Source organism: Lithobates pipiens, unplaced genomic scaffold, assembly GCF_037356315.1.
Source record: "Lithobates pipiens isolate NorthernLeopardFrog02 unplaced genomic scaffold, aLitPip1_a1.2 Scaffold_10, whole genome shotgun sequence".
NCBI lineage: Eukaryota > Metazoa > Chordata > Amphibia > Anura > Ranidae > Lithobates > Lithobates pipiens.
Genome location: NW_027507686.1, coordinates 24,958,537 through 24,973,412, shown reverse-complemented (window position 1 = coordinate 24,973,412; position 14,876 = coordinate 24,958,537). Strand labels below are relative to the sequence as shown.

Here is a 14,876-nt window from a genome sequence, read left to right as displayed (position 1 = left end):
AGATATGTTTGGAGCAGTATATTATTGCTATTGTTCATATGTTACAGTATTGGTTATGTTGCTCTCCATGTTTTGGCACCCTCCATGTCGGATGATCAATCGGACCTCATGGGGTATACGATGATCATTGCTTATTTGAGCCGGTTTACCCCTCTTATACTTTTTCTATGCCTGTTATCAAACTGTGTTTTCTTCATGCAATCTGCATATACAAATAAAGATTATATAAATATAAAAAAAAAAAGACTTGAGACTGGGGCGGAGGTTCACCTTCCAGTGGGACAACAACCCTAAATATACGGCCAGGGCTACAATGGAATGGTTTAGATCAAAGCATATTCATGTGTTAGAATGGCCCAGTCAAAGTCCAGACCTAAATCCAATTGAGAATCTGTGGCAAGAATTGAAAATTGCTGTTCACAGACGCTTCCCATCCAATCTGACAGAGCTTGAGATATTTTGCAAAAAAGAATGGGCAAAAATGTCTCTCTCTACATGTGCAAAGCTGGTAGAGACACCTCCAAAAAGACTTACAGATAGAATTGCAGCGAAAGGTGGCTCTACTAAGTAGACTCAGGGGAGCTGAATACAAATGCACACCACGCCTTTCACATATTTATTTGTAAAAAAAAAAAAATGAAAACCATTTATCATTTTCTTTCCACTTCACAATTATGTGCCAATTTGTGTTGGTCTACCACATAAAACCCCAATAAAATATATTTAGGTTTTTGGTTGTAACATGACAAAATGTGGAAAATTTCCAGGTGCATGAATACTTTTTCAAGGGACTGTATGTGTGTGTATTAAACTGTGGATTTCCGCATCCTTGCTGAGGCCATTTGGGGAAAAGGTGTTTAATTTATGGATCCAAAAGGTCTCACGTTTACACAACACCGAAAATCTTTAACTGGCAGTGAGAGACTTATCAGGTATGCATTTGATGGCAAAGACAGTGAAGGCACCTGTGTCCCTGCCATGACACAAGGTGAAGTGGCGTAGGACACTATGCTTGTCTGAACGATCTTTGAAGAACCTATGGTGCTCACAGGTTCTCTTACTAAGTGGGCGTATAGTGCACCCCACATACAAGTGACGGTAAAGAGCACCTTAACCCAAAGATCACATAATTCAAAAGTGATGAACTGTTTAATATTGCAAACATTAACAGTCCTTGAAACATGGTTTGTCCGATAACTTCAATATTCCTGCATCTAGAGTTGACCGATGAGGGAGGTGCAATTATTACAAAGAATTTCTGCAAAGTTGGTGGTAACTCATATTTACATTATATGAGTTGTCACCACCCCACCTGGAAGGACAATATCCCCTCTGGCCAGTTCCATCGACTAAGAAAGAATTGTTCGAAGGTGGAGGACTATATAGAACAGAGCTGTCTTCTCAGACAAAAAATTATAGACAAAGGCTATCCTAAGGAGTTAATACAAGAGGCATATTCTAAACTCCTTAATAGCTCACTTAAAAGACCCCATATCAAAACTAATGAGCATAACATCACACATTTCACTACAGTATTCAACAGTGATTACCATGCCATTGAGAGGGTGTTTTCGAAACAACGGCATATTTTACAGATGGACACCAAATTGGCACCTGTCATTTCCGACACACCCCGTATCACCTTTAGAAGGGCCAAGTGCTTTTGAAGAACATTATTGCGCCCAGCAAGTTAAGTGAGGCCAATAAGGCCAAAAAGGCAGATATTCGATTTTTCTTTGATAATATAATGGTCATTCTTAGATGTGGTAAAGGGAGGATGCTGATGAAGTCCCGCCTACTTTCGGGGACGCAACGCGTACGGACCACGTGACCTAAGCCGTGACATCATCCGCAAGCTGCTATACTGATCCATGCATGGACGCTGTGATAAATTTGTTTTCATGCCCAGCACTCAGCACTGGAGATCAGTGCACCAGAATGTGAGTGTATCTCTTTTACTTCTGTTTTAAATAAATTTGTGGAAACAGAGAGCACTAGATTTTGTTTTTTATGTTTTTTATGGAATCATATTAAATTAAGGATACTGAAAAGGATTCAATCTTTGAGCACTACCGCTATATCTACTGAATGCTGTGAGTTACCCATGATGGGAACATGCGTTTTCTGACCTGTCTGTTAAATCAGGGGTCCATATTTTGAGGTGAGAGTCCATCTTGCTTATTGGTGAAGGAATCACATCATCACTTATCTTTGTCGATTGGAGGCACATTGCACAAGCGGATCTTTTTTCTGACATCTCTACTTGTTGTTCTTTAAATCTATGGACTTTTGTGTTTTGATGCACTAATAGAGTGTCACTTTTTCATTCACTTAGATTATTTATTTATGCGCTGTACTGTAATGTGGGATTTGGTATTTTGACCTATAGTATTCGAGCTGCATGTTTTTTAATTAATTGTTTAATTTTTCACTTATTTGTTGTGTTCAGCGCTGATTGATTCGTTTTATATGGTAAAGGGAGAATGCCTCACAAACCATGGGGGGACAAACCACGTTCATGGGGGGACAAACAATGTTTAGAATATTAAACAGTTCATCACGTGTTCTACGGATTATGTGATCTATGCGTTACTGTGCTCTTGCGGTCTCTTGTATGTGGGGCATAATATACACCCACTTTGTAAGAGAATCGTTGAGCACCGTAGGTTAACCAAAGATCCTTCAGACAAGCATAGTGTCCCAAGCCAGTTCACCTCATGTCATGGTGGGGACACAGGTGCCTTGAAGGTATTTGCCATCGAATGCATATCTGATAAGTCCCTCACTACCAATGAAAAATTTTTGGCGTTGTGCAAACGTGACAACTTTTGGATCCATAAATAAAACATCTTATCCCCAAATAGCCTCAACGAGGGCCCGGAAATCCACTGTTTAATAGAATTGTGATTGCACACACATATCCATGGGCACAGTTATGTGGGTACGGATGGATGTAACCCCTGATACTGACCCCTCCTTTTTTCCTCTTCCTTCCATACATCTCCTTAAATCTTTCATTATATTATGGGCTTTAGCCTGGTACTTTTTTCTGGAATTTGTATTGTATAAAAAGCTTCCCTACTTATACCTGGGTCCCTATCAGTCCCCCTACTTACACCAGGGTTCCCATCAGTCTCGTTAATTACATAAGGGTCCCGAACAGACCCCCTACTTACATCAGAGCCCCCATCAGACACCCTACTTACATCAGAGACCCCATCAGACTCCCTACTTACACCAAGGTCCCCATCAGTCTCCCTACTCACATAGCGGTCCCCATCAGACCCCCAACTTACATCAGGGCCCTCATCAGTCTCACTACTTACATCAGGGTACCCATCAGACTCCCTACTTACTTCTGGGTCCCCATCAGTCTCCCTACTTACACCAGGGTCCCTATCAGACTCCCTACTTACATTAGGGTTCCCATCAGACCCCCCAACTTACATCAGGGCCCCCATCAGACTTCCTACTTACATCAGAGCCCCATCAGACTCCCTACTTACACCAGGGTCCCCATCAGTCTCCCTACTTAAACCAGGGTCCCATCAGTCCCCATACATCAGGGCCCCCATCAGACTCTTTACTTACATCAGGGTCCCCATCAGACTCTCTACTTATATCAGGGTCCCAATCAGATGCCCCCAAACACACTTACATTAGGTTGCCCATCAGGGTCCCCATCAGTCTCCCTACTTACATCAGGGTCCCCATCGGTCTCCCTAATTACACCAGGGTCCCCATCAGACTCCCTACTTACACCAGGGTCCCCATCAGTCTCCCTACTTAAACCAGGGTCCCCATCAGTCCCCATACATCAAGGCCCCCATCAGATTCTCCACTTACATCAGGGTCCCAAACAGAGTCCACCCTTACCTGGCTGTGAGGCAAGTACCGCCCATTCTTAAATCAAGTCTTTCCACCAGCATTCTACAGCCCAATGTAGTACCCTCAGTAGGCTCTGGCATTGGACTGCTAAATAATGGGAGGGGCTTACCTCTAGATAATAGCAGGGCTTAGAGCAGTGATGGGCAACCTTTTTGGTGTGGTGTGTCAAAAATCGGAAAAAAATCGAGCATAACTCGCGTGGTGTGTCACTTCGACAAAAAAACATAATTTTTGCGCAATTTATAGTTTAAACTACAAAAATGTATAATTGCAATATATAATTGTATTTAATAAACCAAAAACAAATTATTTAACATACCTGCTTAGTAACTTCTTTGTTCATCAGTCAATTTCGTATGTTGCCCTTGATATTATTGAACTTGTTTGGGGTGCCGTGAACCAGGGCTGTGGAGTCGGCTGCTTCCAGCTCCACGTCCTCATCAACATGCCGCTCCAGCCCGCCCCTGCTATGAATATTCCTAGTGACGCGAGGGCGATGATTATGAATATTCATAGCGGGGACGGGCCGGAGCGGCATGTTGATGAGGACGTGGAGCTGGAAGCAGCAGACTCCACAGCCCTGCCGTGAACTGAGATAAGTGAGGGGGAGGGCGAATTCTTTAACTAACCTGCCTATTAGTGACTTTTTTGTTGCTGAATTTCATTGGCTAAATCTTCAATTGAAGGTTGGTATTTTGTACACTTCAGGCCCAAGAAAGCGCTACTAACCTCATCTGTCAATCTGTTTCTTTTGTTGGTTTTGATATTATTTAATGCTGAGAATAAGGTCTCACAAAAGTACGTAGAAGGAAAAATTGTGAGTAAAGCTGTTGCTATATTTGTCAGGGTGCTAAAAGTGTCTGGTAGTCTGTTCCAGGCACTCCAAATTTCCTGTTCGTAGTGGCACTCATCTTTATTCTCCAAGCGGCCCCTTTCCAGATTCTCAAGCTTTGACCTCAAGTCAACAAACACCTGAGCCCAGATGCTGTCTTGAAATTCTGCAAGCTGCATCTCCAAATCATCTATTTGCATCCATTGGAAACCATTTAATTCCAAACTATTGTAGACTACTACATCAGGATACTTAATTATTTTCATGGTCTGTTCTAGGCTTCTAAATTGACTAAATCTATCAGTAAACTGGTCAAGTAACGAGTCTAAAACATGCTGGTACTTCATATGCAAGAGTTCCACTTCATTTCGTACAGCTGCACTGGCCTTCTCAAAATGCTTTTGTACTCGAGGAAAATACTTATACGTTTTAGTTTCTACATCCCGCTTGAAAATTTTTACTTTACTTTCAAAAGCTTTTATGTATCCAAACATAACATCGATACTTTTGCCAAAACCTTGTAACTTTAAGTTCAGTTCATTAACATGAACAGAGAGATCTGTAAAAAACATCAGGGTGTTGACCCACTTATCATCATTGAGCTGAGGAAAGTTTCCCAGATCCTTCTCTTCAAGAAATACCTTAATTTCTTCAAAGCACTCCACAAAGCGCTCAAGAACCTTTCCTCGGCTCAACCATCTTACATTATTGTACATCAGCAGTCCACTGTAGGTGGAATCAACCTCCTGTAAAAGTGCTGAAAATTCTCGCTTGTGAAGGGGGCGAGCAGCTATTAAATTAACTATTTTTGTTAGAACTGACATTAAGTCATTTAAGTCAGTGAATCCTGCCTTGGCACATAAAGCCTCCTGATGGATAATACAATGAAAAGGCACAATCGCATGTCCAATAGCTTCTGTAAACAATTTCACAAATCCAACGTTTTTCCCCACCATGTTTGGGGCACCATCTGTCGTCACTGACACAACTTTAGATATATCAATGCTTAGGTCGCAGAATGTTTGCATAACAACCTTACATATTTCGCTTCCTGATGTACTTGTTGGCACTGATACTAACTTTATCAACTCTTCTCTCATTGTGTGACCATCAGAATATCGACCAATAATGGCCAACTGAGCATGCGATGTGACATCAGTAGTTTCATCAAGAGAGATGGAAAAATATTTACAATTCCTTATGTCTCTCTTTAATTGCTGTTGTACGTTTGTGTTCAGTCTCATTATTCGGTCTTTTATGATATTTCTACTGAGTGGTAACTCAGATATTCTCTTAATAATTGCATCTTTATTCTGCATATCGTGAAATAGAACTGGCGCACATCTTAGGAGAGTTTCTTTAATAAATTCTCCCTCATTAAGCGCTTTTGCATGCTGAGCTATGGAGTGAGCAATGCTCAAACTTGCAGAGTTTAAATTTGTAGAGCCTTTTATAAATTTAAGGATGGAGTTAGATTGGCTCTTATAAAGGTGTAGCTTCCTGGAAATGTATTCCCTCCTATCATCCTCACTTTTTTCCAAGAGCTGGGAATGATTAGTTTCAAAATGTCTATTTATATTCCACGTTCTGCTTACTACCGTTTCAGTACATAGAACGCAAAATGATCTGCCATTTTTTTCTATAATGCCATACATCTCGCTCCATGTCTCTTGAAAGGGTCGGCCACTGCTACTACCACTCCCTTTACTTAACCTTTGTTTTTTATTTTTTGGGTGCTCCATCAGTGGGCCAGTGACAGCAGATAGAATTATAGATAGCCAATTAGGGGTTAACTAGCCTAACAAGCTAACACAACCTCCCCCTCACTTATCTCAGTTATTGTGGGCAAGTCCATGGCACCCCAATAGTTGCTGCTAATGACGCTCACAGTTCCCGTTGGCACTCCGCTGTTCCCTGCTGTGGTGCGGTCGTAACTGACAGTCCCAGGAGTAGACTCTCTGTGCTGGCCTGACTGGAGAGAGGCGCGCACTGTTCCCGCGCTCCTCTCCTGCGGGTCCTCCCTCGCCGCGCTGATGACGTGTGTGCGCACGGCACGCACGCCTTACCAGCAGCCCCAGCGCTCAGAAAGGGGCGGCGGCGATACAGTAAGTGAGTGTGGGCGGGGGAGATCACACGTCCCGCCCCCCCGCGTTCCTCCAGCACAGATTCTTTCATCCTCGGCGGCCGTGCAGGAGCCGAGGATGAATCGCATGAAATCCTGTGCGTGTCACCCCAAATGGCAACGCGTGTCAGCACTGACACGCGTGTCATAGGTTCGCCATCACTGGCTTAGAGCAAGGTATCAATATACAGACATGAAGAAATTAAATATTCTCAGTGTGTGGCCACCCCTCCCCCTCCCATTGGCGGGTCTGAAACAGGAAAGAATTCCAGCTCTGTTCACAGGATTCAATATTCTTCCTATTAGAAGGACACATCAGGCTCCTGCTCACCGTTATTTCTGTGGCCTTGGCAGTCATCCCATGGAAACTCAGCATGACTATCTCCAGGCCGTGAAAAAGTCAGACTTTACCAGATCATCCGGCCGGCTAGGTGGGCGATATGTCCGACAGTAAGTAAGGCAATTGCTGCAAAGAGACACAAAAGAACAAGATAAACAGGATAAAGAAGCCAACCATCTACTTCTTTGGTGTGCACATATGTCGGGCACAGATCAGCCCCTACTTGCTACAAAGTTACAATGCACAGACTGATCACTGTCAGAGAGGAGACCGCTCCCTCCTGCTTGCAGCAGACTTATGACATCATCGCATTTTGTGATAGCATCGGGCAGGTGAAAGGTGATCTTTATGGAAATATTGGGGGTAAAAAACAAAAATGAATTATTTTACATAATATCTTTTTTTATACTTTTTTCTCTACTTACATATATGCCGGTGTATAAGACGAGCGGGCATATAAGACAGCCCCCTAATCTTACAGTTGTTTAGCATTTTTTTCTTGTACTTATCGTATAAGACGACCCCCTTCCGAGGCTTCCGACGCTTGATATTTCGTCCTAGCAGAAGAGCTGGCGCCATATCCTATTTCCTGCTGGAGCCAATCACAGTGAGCGATGTATTCTATTAATGAATACAAAGCCTGCTTGGATTGGCAGAGGCTGTATCATCATCAGCCCGCGCCTCTCTGACTCTCAATGCCAATCCGACTGGCAGAGGTTGTTACTCCAATCCGAGCAGGCTCTGTATTCATATGAATACATTGCTCACCGGGATTGTCTCAGCGGTATATACTGTATGTAGCCGAAGCTACATACAGTATTACCGAACCCTCAGAAGGGGCTGATCCGGCGTATAATAATACAACCCCCGATTTTTGGCCAGTTTTTTTAAGTGTAAAAGGTTATCTCATACGCTGGAAAATATTTAATTTATTTAAACAAACATAAATATTTATTTATTGTATTTAATATATTTTTTACACTTTTTTCTTTACTTAACTTTATTGCTATAACAAGGGGCAAATAGGCAAATAACCCCCTATATGTAATGGGTAATATATTAGCTGTAATGGAGGATAGTGGGGAAATTGATAGTCTAATAGGCTAACAAGCCCCCTATGTTATTGCATTGGGTAGGTGATAGGTCATTTTTATAGAGACATTGGGGGGGGGGGGGCTAGACCCCCAATGTCTCCATGAAGAGAACCGGTCACCTGCTCAATGGAATAACATAGGGGGCTTTTAAACTACAAATTTTCCCCCTGTCCTTCATTACAGCTAATCAAGCACAGGTCATGCTTGATTAGCTGCATCCTCGGCTCCAGTAACCAAGGAGTTGCAGCTGTAAACCCAGAAATTGGGTAATACACATCTCTTCTGGATTCATTAATCTTAAAGGGGATCAGGGAACAAATATGAAAAGCCATTTCCTGCAGTCTTGATCATCCCAGAGGAATGGGAGGGCCTGAGAAGCACCGCAAGTGGTGGCAGTGGGAAGGTGTACCATTCAGAGCCCTATAGAAGTGATCATAAATGGGATCACTTTCATGTAAAAAGCCCTTCGCTGGCTCTACAAATAGCAAGCTTATGGCTGCTGCTTGCTTTAACCCCTTGTATACAGCACCGTTTATGAACGTTCGTTGGTAGATGGGGTGACACTTTTCTGAAAAATTATACTGTTCCTGTATATTATGAAAGGTCAGAAATGTATTCATGGAAACATGGAAAGTTACTGGCAGGTGCACTTGAACCTTTTACCCAGCTTGAAAAAAAAAAACAGCCACTAGAAGGAGCTCTTATGCTACGTACACACGATCGAACTGTATGACGACTTAGTCCGTCATACAATCCGACGGACAATCCGACGTACTTTCCACTGAAAGGACTTGACCACACACGGATACACAAACAGTCCGACGAAAGCTTGCGCGATGACGTACAGCACGTACGACGGGACTAGAAATAGGAAGTCCAAGACACAGCAAAGCACCCTTTGTGCTCCTTCTGCTGACTTTGCGTTAGTGGAAGTTTGGTTAGAGACGATTCGCGCTTTTCAGACTTCAGCTTAATTCGTCCGTTATTTTTTTTTATTATTTATTCTCGAATTGGAATATTAATCATAGGATGAGGATGAATAAAGACATTTGTGATAACTCTGTGTGAATATAAGCAGCAAAGCAACTTCACTTTTCTTGCATTATGAAGAAGAAAAGAATGTGCTATATTAAAAAAACACAAAATTAGCAGCATGATGAATATGCTAGCTTCAATACGAACACTAGTTTTACAAGACAGAGCGCTTCCGCCCTGTAAATCCTTTCTGGGCATGCGCCATTCTTAGTCCGTCGGACCAGCATACTGACGACCGTATTGTCCGCTGAAACCAAAGTACGACGGAAAGATTGTTGTGCAAACCGAAATTCTTAGTACTCCGGACTGCACGCTGAAAAAGTCAGCTGAAGCCCACACACGAGCGGATTGTCCGTTGAAATGTGTTTCAACGGACTAAGTACGTCATACAGTTCGATCGTGTGTACGCGGCATAACAAAGCTGAATTTGAAATAGAACCAGGCAAATATGGATCAGAAGTGTCCTATCAGGAACTATCTTTAGGTAAATATTATAATAGCTGAAGATGAGACTCACTGAAAACACATCACCATCCCCTATTCAATACAAATTACCAGAGGCGGAGGAGGAGGAAGAAGAAAGGAAGGATTGAAGGAAGAAAAAAGAAAAAAGAAGAAGAAAGAGGAAGGAAGGAAAAGAAGAAAGAAGAAGAAAAAAAGAAGAAGAAATGAAGGAAGGAAGGAAAAGAAGAAAGAAAGGAAAGAAGGGAAAGAAGAAGAAAAAGAAAGGAAGGAAGGAAATTAATTAAGAAGAAGAAAAAGTAGAAAGGAAGGAAGATAAAGACGAAAGGAAGGAAAAGAACAAAGAAGAAAAAGAGGAAAGGAGGGAAGGAAAAGAAGAAAGAAGAAGAAAAAGAAGAATTTTTCCTTATGTCCCCTCACTTACTCATATTGTCAGATATAGATGAATTTCATCAGGGTGAGCTTTGTTTGTGGAAAATATCGTCCAGCTTCCTCCCAAAGACATCTCGCAGTCATGTGCGAAATTCCTGCCGGCAAAAAATAAAAAGAACGCAAGATTGTTAATACATCGATATGCGGGGATGGCAGCTGACCGAGAGATGACAGCCCAATGGCAGAGTGCACACAGCAAGACAACGCTGCTGCTAATTGCAAAGCAGTGTCTTAGCATTGTAAGTCCCCATCAGGAAGTGCTGTTACTGGTAGGATCTACAGGTAAGAATCTCGGCAAAAGATTCACACACAAGGATTTGCTTAAAGTGGACTAAAAACATCAATTTAATGGATTAGCAACAGTTACATTCAAAGCCTGCCAAATATGCTAACTGACACAGTTGCTTGTGCTCTCAGCTGAAATGTTAAGCCATGAAATGACTGGTGACATAACTGATCACATGTGCAGCACCATGGCTGCTGCAGATCAAACAGAGGCTGAGATGGCAGCTCCCCTGGCTGTAAAGGAGAGAAGGGTTTAGTTCCACTTTAACCACTTCCCGCCCGGCCTATAGCAAAACGACGGCCGGGCGGTGGTTGCGTTATCCTGACTGGGCGTCAGATGATGTCCAGCAGGATAACAGCCACTGTGCGCACCAACGTGATCGATGGTGCGGTGTGTCAGCCAGACACACCGCTACACCGATCTCAGTAAAGAGCCTCCAGCGGAGGCTCTTTACCATGTGATCAGCCATGTCCAATCACGGCTGATCACAATGTAAACAGGAAGAGCTGTTGATCGGCTTTTCCTCACTCATGTATGATAGACGTGAGTAGAGGAGAGACGATCACAGCAGGTCACATGACAGTTGATGGATGGCTTCCTTTCAAGCCATACATTGTGTACAATTGTGCTGTTAGCTGACATTGGTCACATGGTACAGACTGGGTCCAATCACAACAAAATAAACTAAATGAATCAATTTCATTCTTTCATTCAGTAAAATTCTTGCTTAAAGTAATAAAATTCATTGCTATATGCAAACATAATGTGTAAAAAAAAATAAAAAATAATAATAATAATAATAATAATGATCACTTCTCCAGAGTAGTACAATCTTAATATGGCACATTATTTTGCTCTGGTCAAAAAGTGTGTTAAAAAAATATATACATAATACATTTTTTGTCCTCTTATCTCAGACTGTCTACTTTCGAAAAATGGGTTATTTGGGGGATATTTGGACTGTCCTGGCATTTTAATTACTTGCCAACCATACACTGTGTATATATGGCGGCAAGGCAGTTCTGCTGCACAACATCACATACTCAATACGTGATCGTGTACTTCCGGATCTGGAGTGCGTGGGCACCGCCGCCGGCCCACTCCTGCTGTGATGATTCTGTACACAGGCAGAACGGCGGTCTGTCAGTAGAGAAGACATGGAGCCTGTGTCTCTGCTAAGCAGAGGCCCCGATCCATGCCTTCCCCTAGTACAAGCACCTCCCCCACAGTAGTAAAACTCTGGTCAGGCACACATTTAACCCTTTGCTCACCCCTGATGTTTAACCCCTTCTAAGTCAGTGTCATTAGTACAGTGACAGTGCATATTTTCTAGCACTGATCACTGTATTAGTCTCACTAGTCCCCAAATAGTGCCAGTTAGATGTCCCAAATTTTCACTGCAACATCGCAGTGCCGTTAGAAGTCGCAGATCGCTGCCATTACTACTATAAAATTAATTAATATAAATATCCCATAGTTTGTAGAAGCTATAACTTTTTCGCAAACCAATCAATATACCCTTATTGGGATTTTTTATTAAACAAAAATATGAATACATATTGGCCTAAATTGATGAAGAAATTCGATTTTTTACATAATTTTATTGGATATGTTTATTAAGCCAAAATAAAAAATATTCATTTTTTTAAATTTTTGGTGTTTTTTCATTAAAAAAATAGTTTTTCAAATTGTTTGTCTTTTTTAATTTTTTTTTTACCAAATATATATATATATTGGATATGATTTATAGTAGAAAGTAAAAAAAAATACTGTTTTGTATATTGTGCAATGTGACTTGTATATTATGTAAATCTAATTGTCTATTGTGACCAAAAATTGTAGTTGTTTTTATGATTATAACCCAAAAAATAAAATCAGTGGATGTGATCAAATGCCACCAAAAGAAAGCGCGATTTGTGGGGAAGGGGGAGACATCAATTTTATTTGAGTACAGCGCCGCACAACCAATTGTCAGTTATCGCAAAAATGGCCTGGTGATTAGGGGGGTTAAATCTTTCGGAGGTCAAGTGGTTAGGGGCCTCAAAAAATAGAACAGGCTGTCAGTACTGATCAATTTTCAAATATATAGAGTACTGTATACACCATAGATTGCAGAGGTTATAACTAAGAAACCAGTTAATATACCTTTTTTTTATTTTCCAAAGACATGTAGCAGAATACATTCTGGCCTAAAATTAATTTGAAGAAATTAAATTGTTTTAATTATCATTTAATACACGCTTATTGGGATTATTTTTTTTACCAAAAAAATGTAGCAGAATACATATTGACCTAAACTTGTGAAAACATTTGATTATTTTAATTATTTTATTGGATATGTTTTATAACTGAAAATAAAAACGATTCCTTTTTTAAAAATTTTCGGTGTTTTCATTAAAAATAAATAATGTTTTTCCCAATTTTTTTTTTCTTTTTTCCAATTTTTTTTTAACCAAAAATATATAAACAGAATACATATTGGCCTAAATGAATGAAGCAATATGTTTTTGTTATTGCTATTATTTTTTTACTATCTACCAGAATACATTTTGGCCTAGATTTATATAGAAATTAGATTTTTTTTAAATTATTTTATTGGATACGTTTTATAACATTTTTGGTCTTTTTAATTTATTTTATTTTTTTAACAAAAAGATTTCAAACGCTATAAGTAAGAAAAAAAATATATACTTTTTTTAAATCAAAGACATGTAGCAGAATACATTTTGGTTAAAATTTTATGAAGATTTTTTTTAAACTATTTTATTAGATATGTTTCCTAACTAAAAATAAAAAATATTCCTTTTTTTAAATTTTGTGTTTTTTCAGTCATTTTTATTTATGTTTTTTTATTACCAAAAAGATTGTAGATAACAAAGAAACCAATTAATATATAAAAAAAAATTTTTTAACCAAAGACATGTACCAGAATACGTTTTGCCCTAAATTTATGTAGAAATTCGATTTTTTTAATTATTTTATTCGATATATTTAAAAACTGAAAATATTTTTTTTTTTTTCATTTTTGGATTTTTTTCATTTATTTACTTTTTAAAGAAAATATTGTAAACACTATAAGAAAACAATTTATACTTTTTTTTTAATCAAAGTCAAGTCGCAGAATGCATTTTGGTCTAAATTTATGAAGATTTTTTTTAACTATTTTATTGGATATATTTTATAACTGGAAATTTTGGTCTTTTTTACATTTGAATTTTCTGTTTATTTACATAATAAAAATTCCCAGTGGAGATCAAATACTACCAAAAGAAAGCTCTATTTGTGGGTAAAAAAATGTGTAAATTTCATTTGTATACAGTGTTGCATAATGATGTAATTGCCAATTGAAGTAGAACAGTGCTAAATAGCAAAAAAGTTCTGGTCATGAAAGGGTTAAAACCTTCTGGAGTTGACAGGGGGAGAAGGATCCTTATCCTGGTGTGTTATCTTTGTGAAATTTGTCAATATGAGGACATCACATTTCATGGATGGGGTCGTTCTTGTTATTTGCCACACATCTGAATTTTACATTTATCTATCTATCTATTTATGGGAAGTAAAACAGAAATAAACTTGTTTATTGCAGAAATGTAAATCTCAGCAGTCATCTCATCCTCCCCTCCCCCACAGAATAGAGAAAATTTGAAATCTGACAGTTGACAGTTGACAGTTGAAATCCAGAAATGTACTGGCTGAGGTCATGTGACTGTACTGGCTGGCTTTTTGCCAACTTAGGGGAGGAGTCACGGTGACCAGCACTGTGATTTGATTGGCCGGCGTGACAAGCACTGCGACGTGATTGGTCAGTGTGACCAGCTCTAGGATGTCATTGGCAGTGCCGCTATAAAAAGCAGTCTCACACCTGTGGAGCTCAGAAGAGTCTGACTTCTCTTGGTGTGAAGACCTATTCTGAGCTCCTAAGAGATTTCTTCTTCTAGCGTATGATTTTCACTGTGTTTTTAACCAGTGAAATGAGACCATTTATAATGGAAAGCATGATTGCAGAGATAAGACCTGAGCCATTTAATGGCTTTCTGGATCATGATAGGGATGTAGTCCACGCCATATCATCTGTGAGGACTCCCCAGAGCTGTGTCCCTAATAACATCAGGGGAAATATTGCAGCCATTAGGAAGATCATGAAAAATGCCGCGCCAGCTAGAAAGCCCATGAAAATTGCCGTCGCCGCTGAAGTCTCGCCTCTTGTTACTCCCCCCGGCTGTGACACTAGAGAGGGCATGAGAAATATTTCAGCGATTAGAAAGATCATGAGAAATGCCGCACCAGCTAGAAAGCCTCTGAGGATTGCAGCAGCAGAAGTCCCGCCTCTTGTCACTCCCCCGAGCTGTGACACTAGAAACATCAAACTTGTCACAGCAGGAAAT

At 40.2% G+C, this 14,876-nt stretch overlaps 1 protein-coding gene across 9 annotated transcripts in view; it reads right to left on the bottom strand.

Annotated features, from left to right (window-relative positions):
• Positions 1-14,876, bottom strand: part of LOC143928148 (F-box only protein 31-B-like) — a 219,652-nt gene that overhangs the window by 143,107 nt on the left and 61,669 nt on the right. For all 9 annotated transcript variants that reach the window (XM_077452897.1, XM_077452871.1, XM_077452879.1 and 6 more), the window contains 2 exons: positions 10,198-10,300; positions 7,174-7,308 (listed from right to left, as the gene is read on the bottom strand). Coding sequence is in view for 6 of the 9 variants with exons in the window: in XM_077452889.1 (XP_077309015.1) it covers positions 10,198-10,300 (103 nt within the window). In the remaining 3 variants the exon portion in view is untranslated. The remainder of the gene's footprint in view (positions 1-7,173; positions 7,309-10,197; positions 10,301-14,876) is intronic.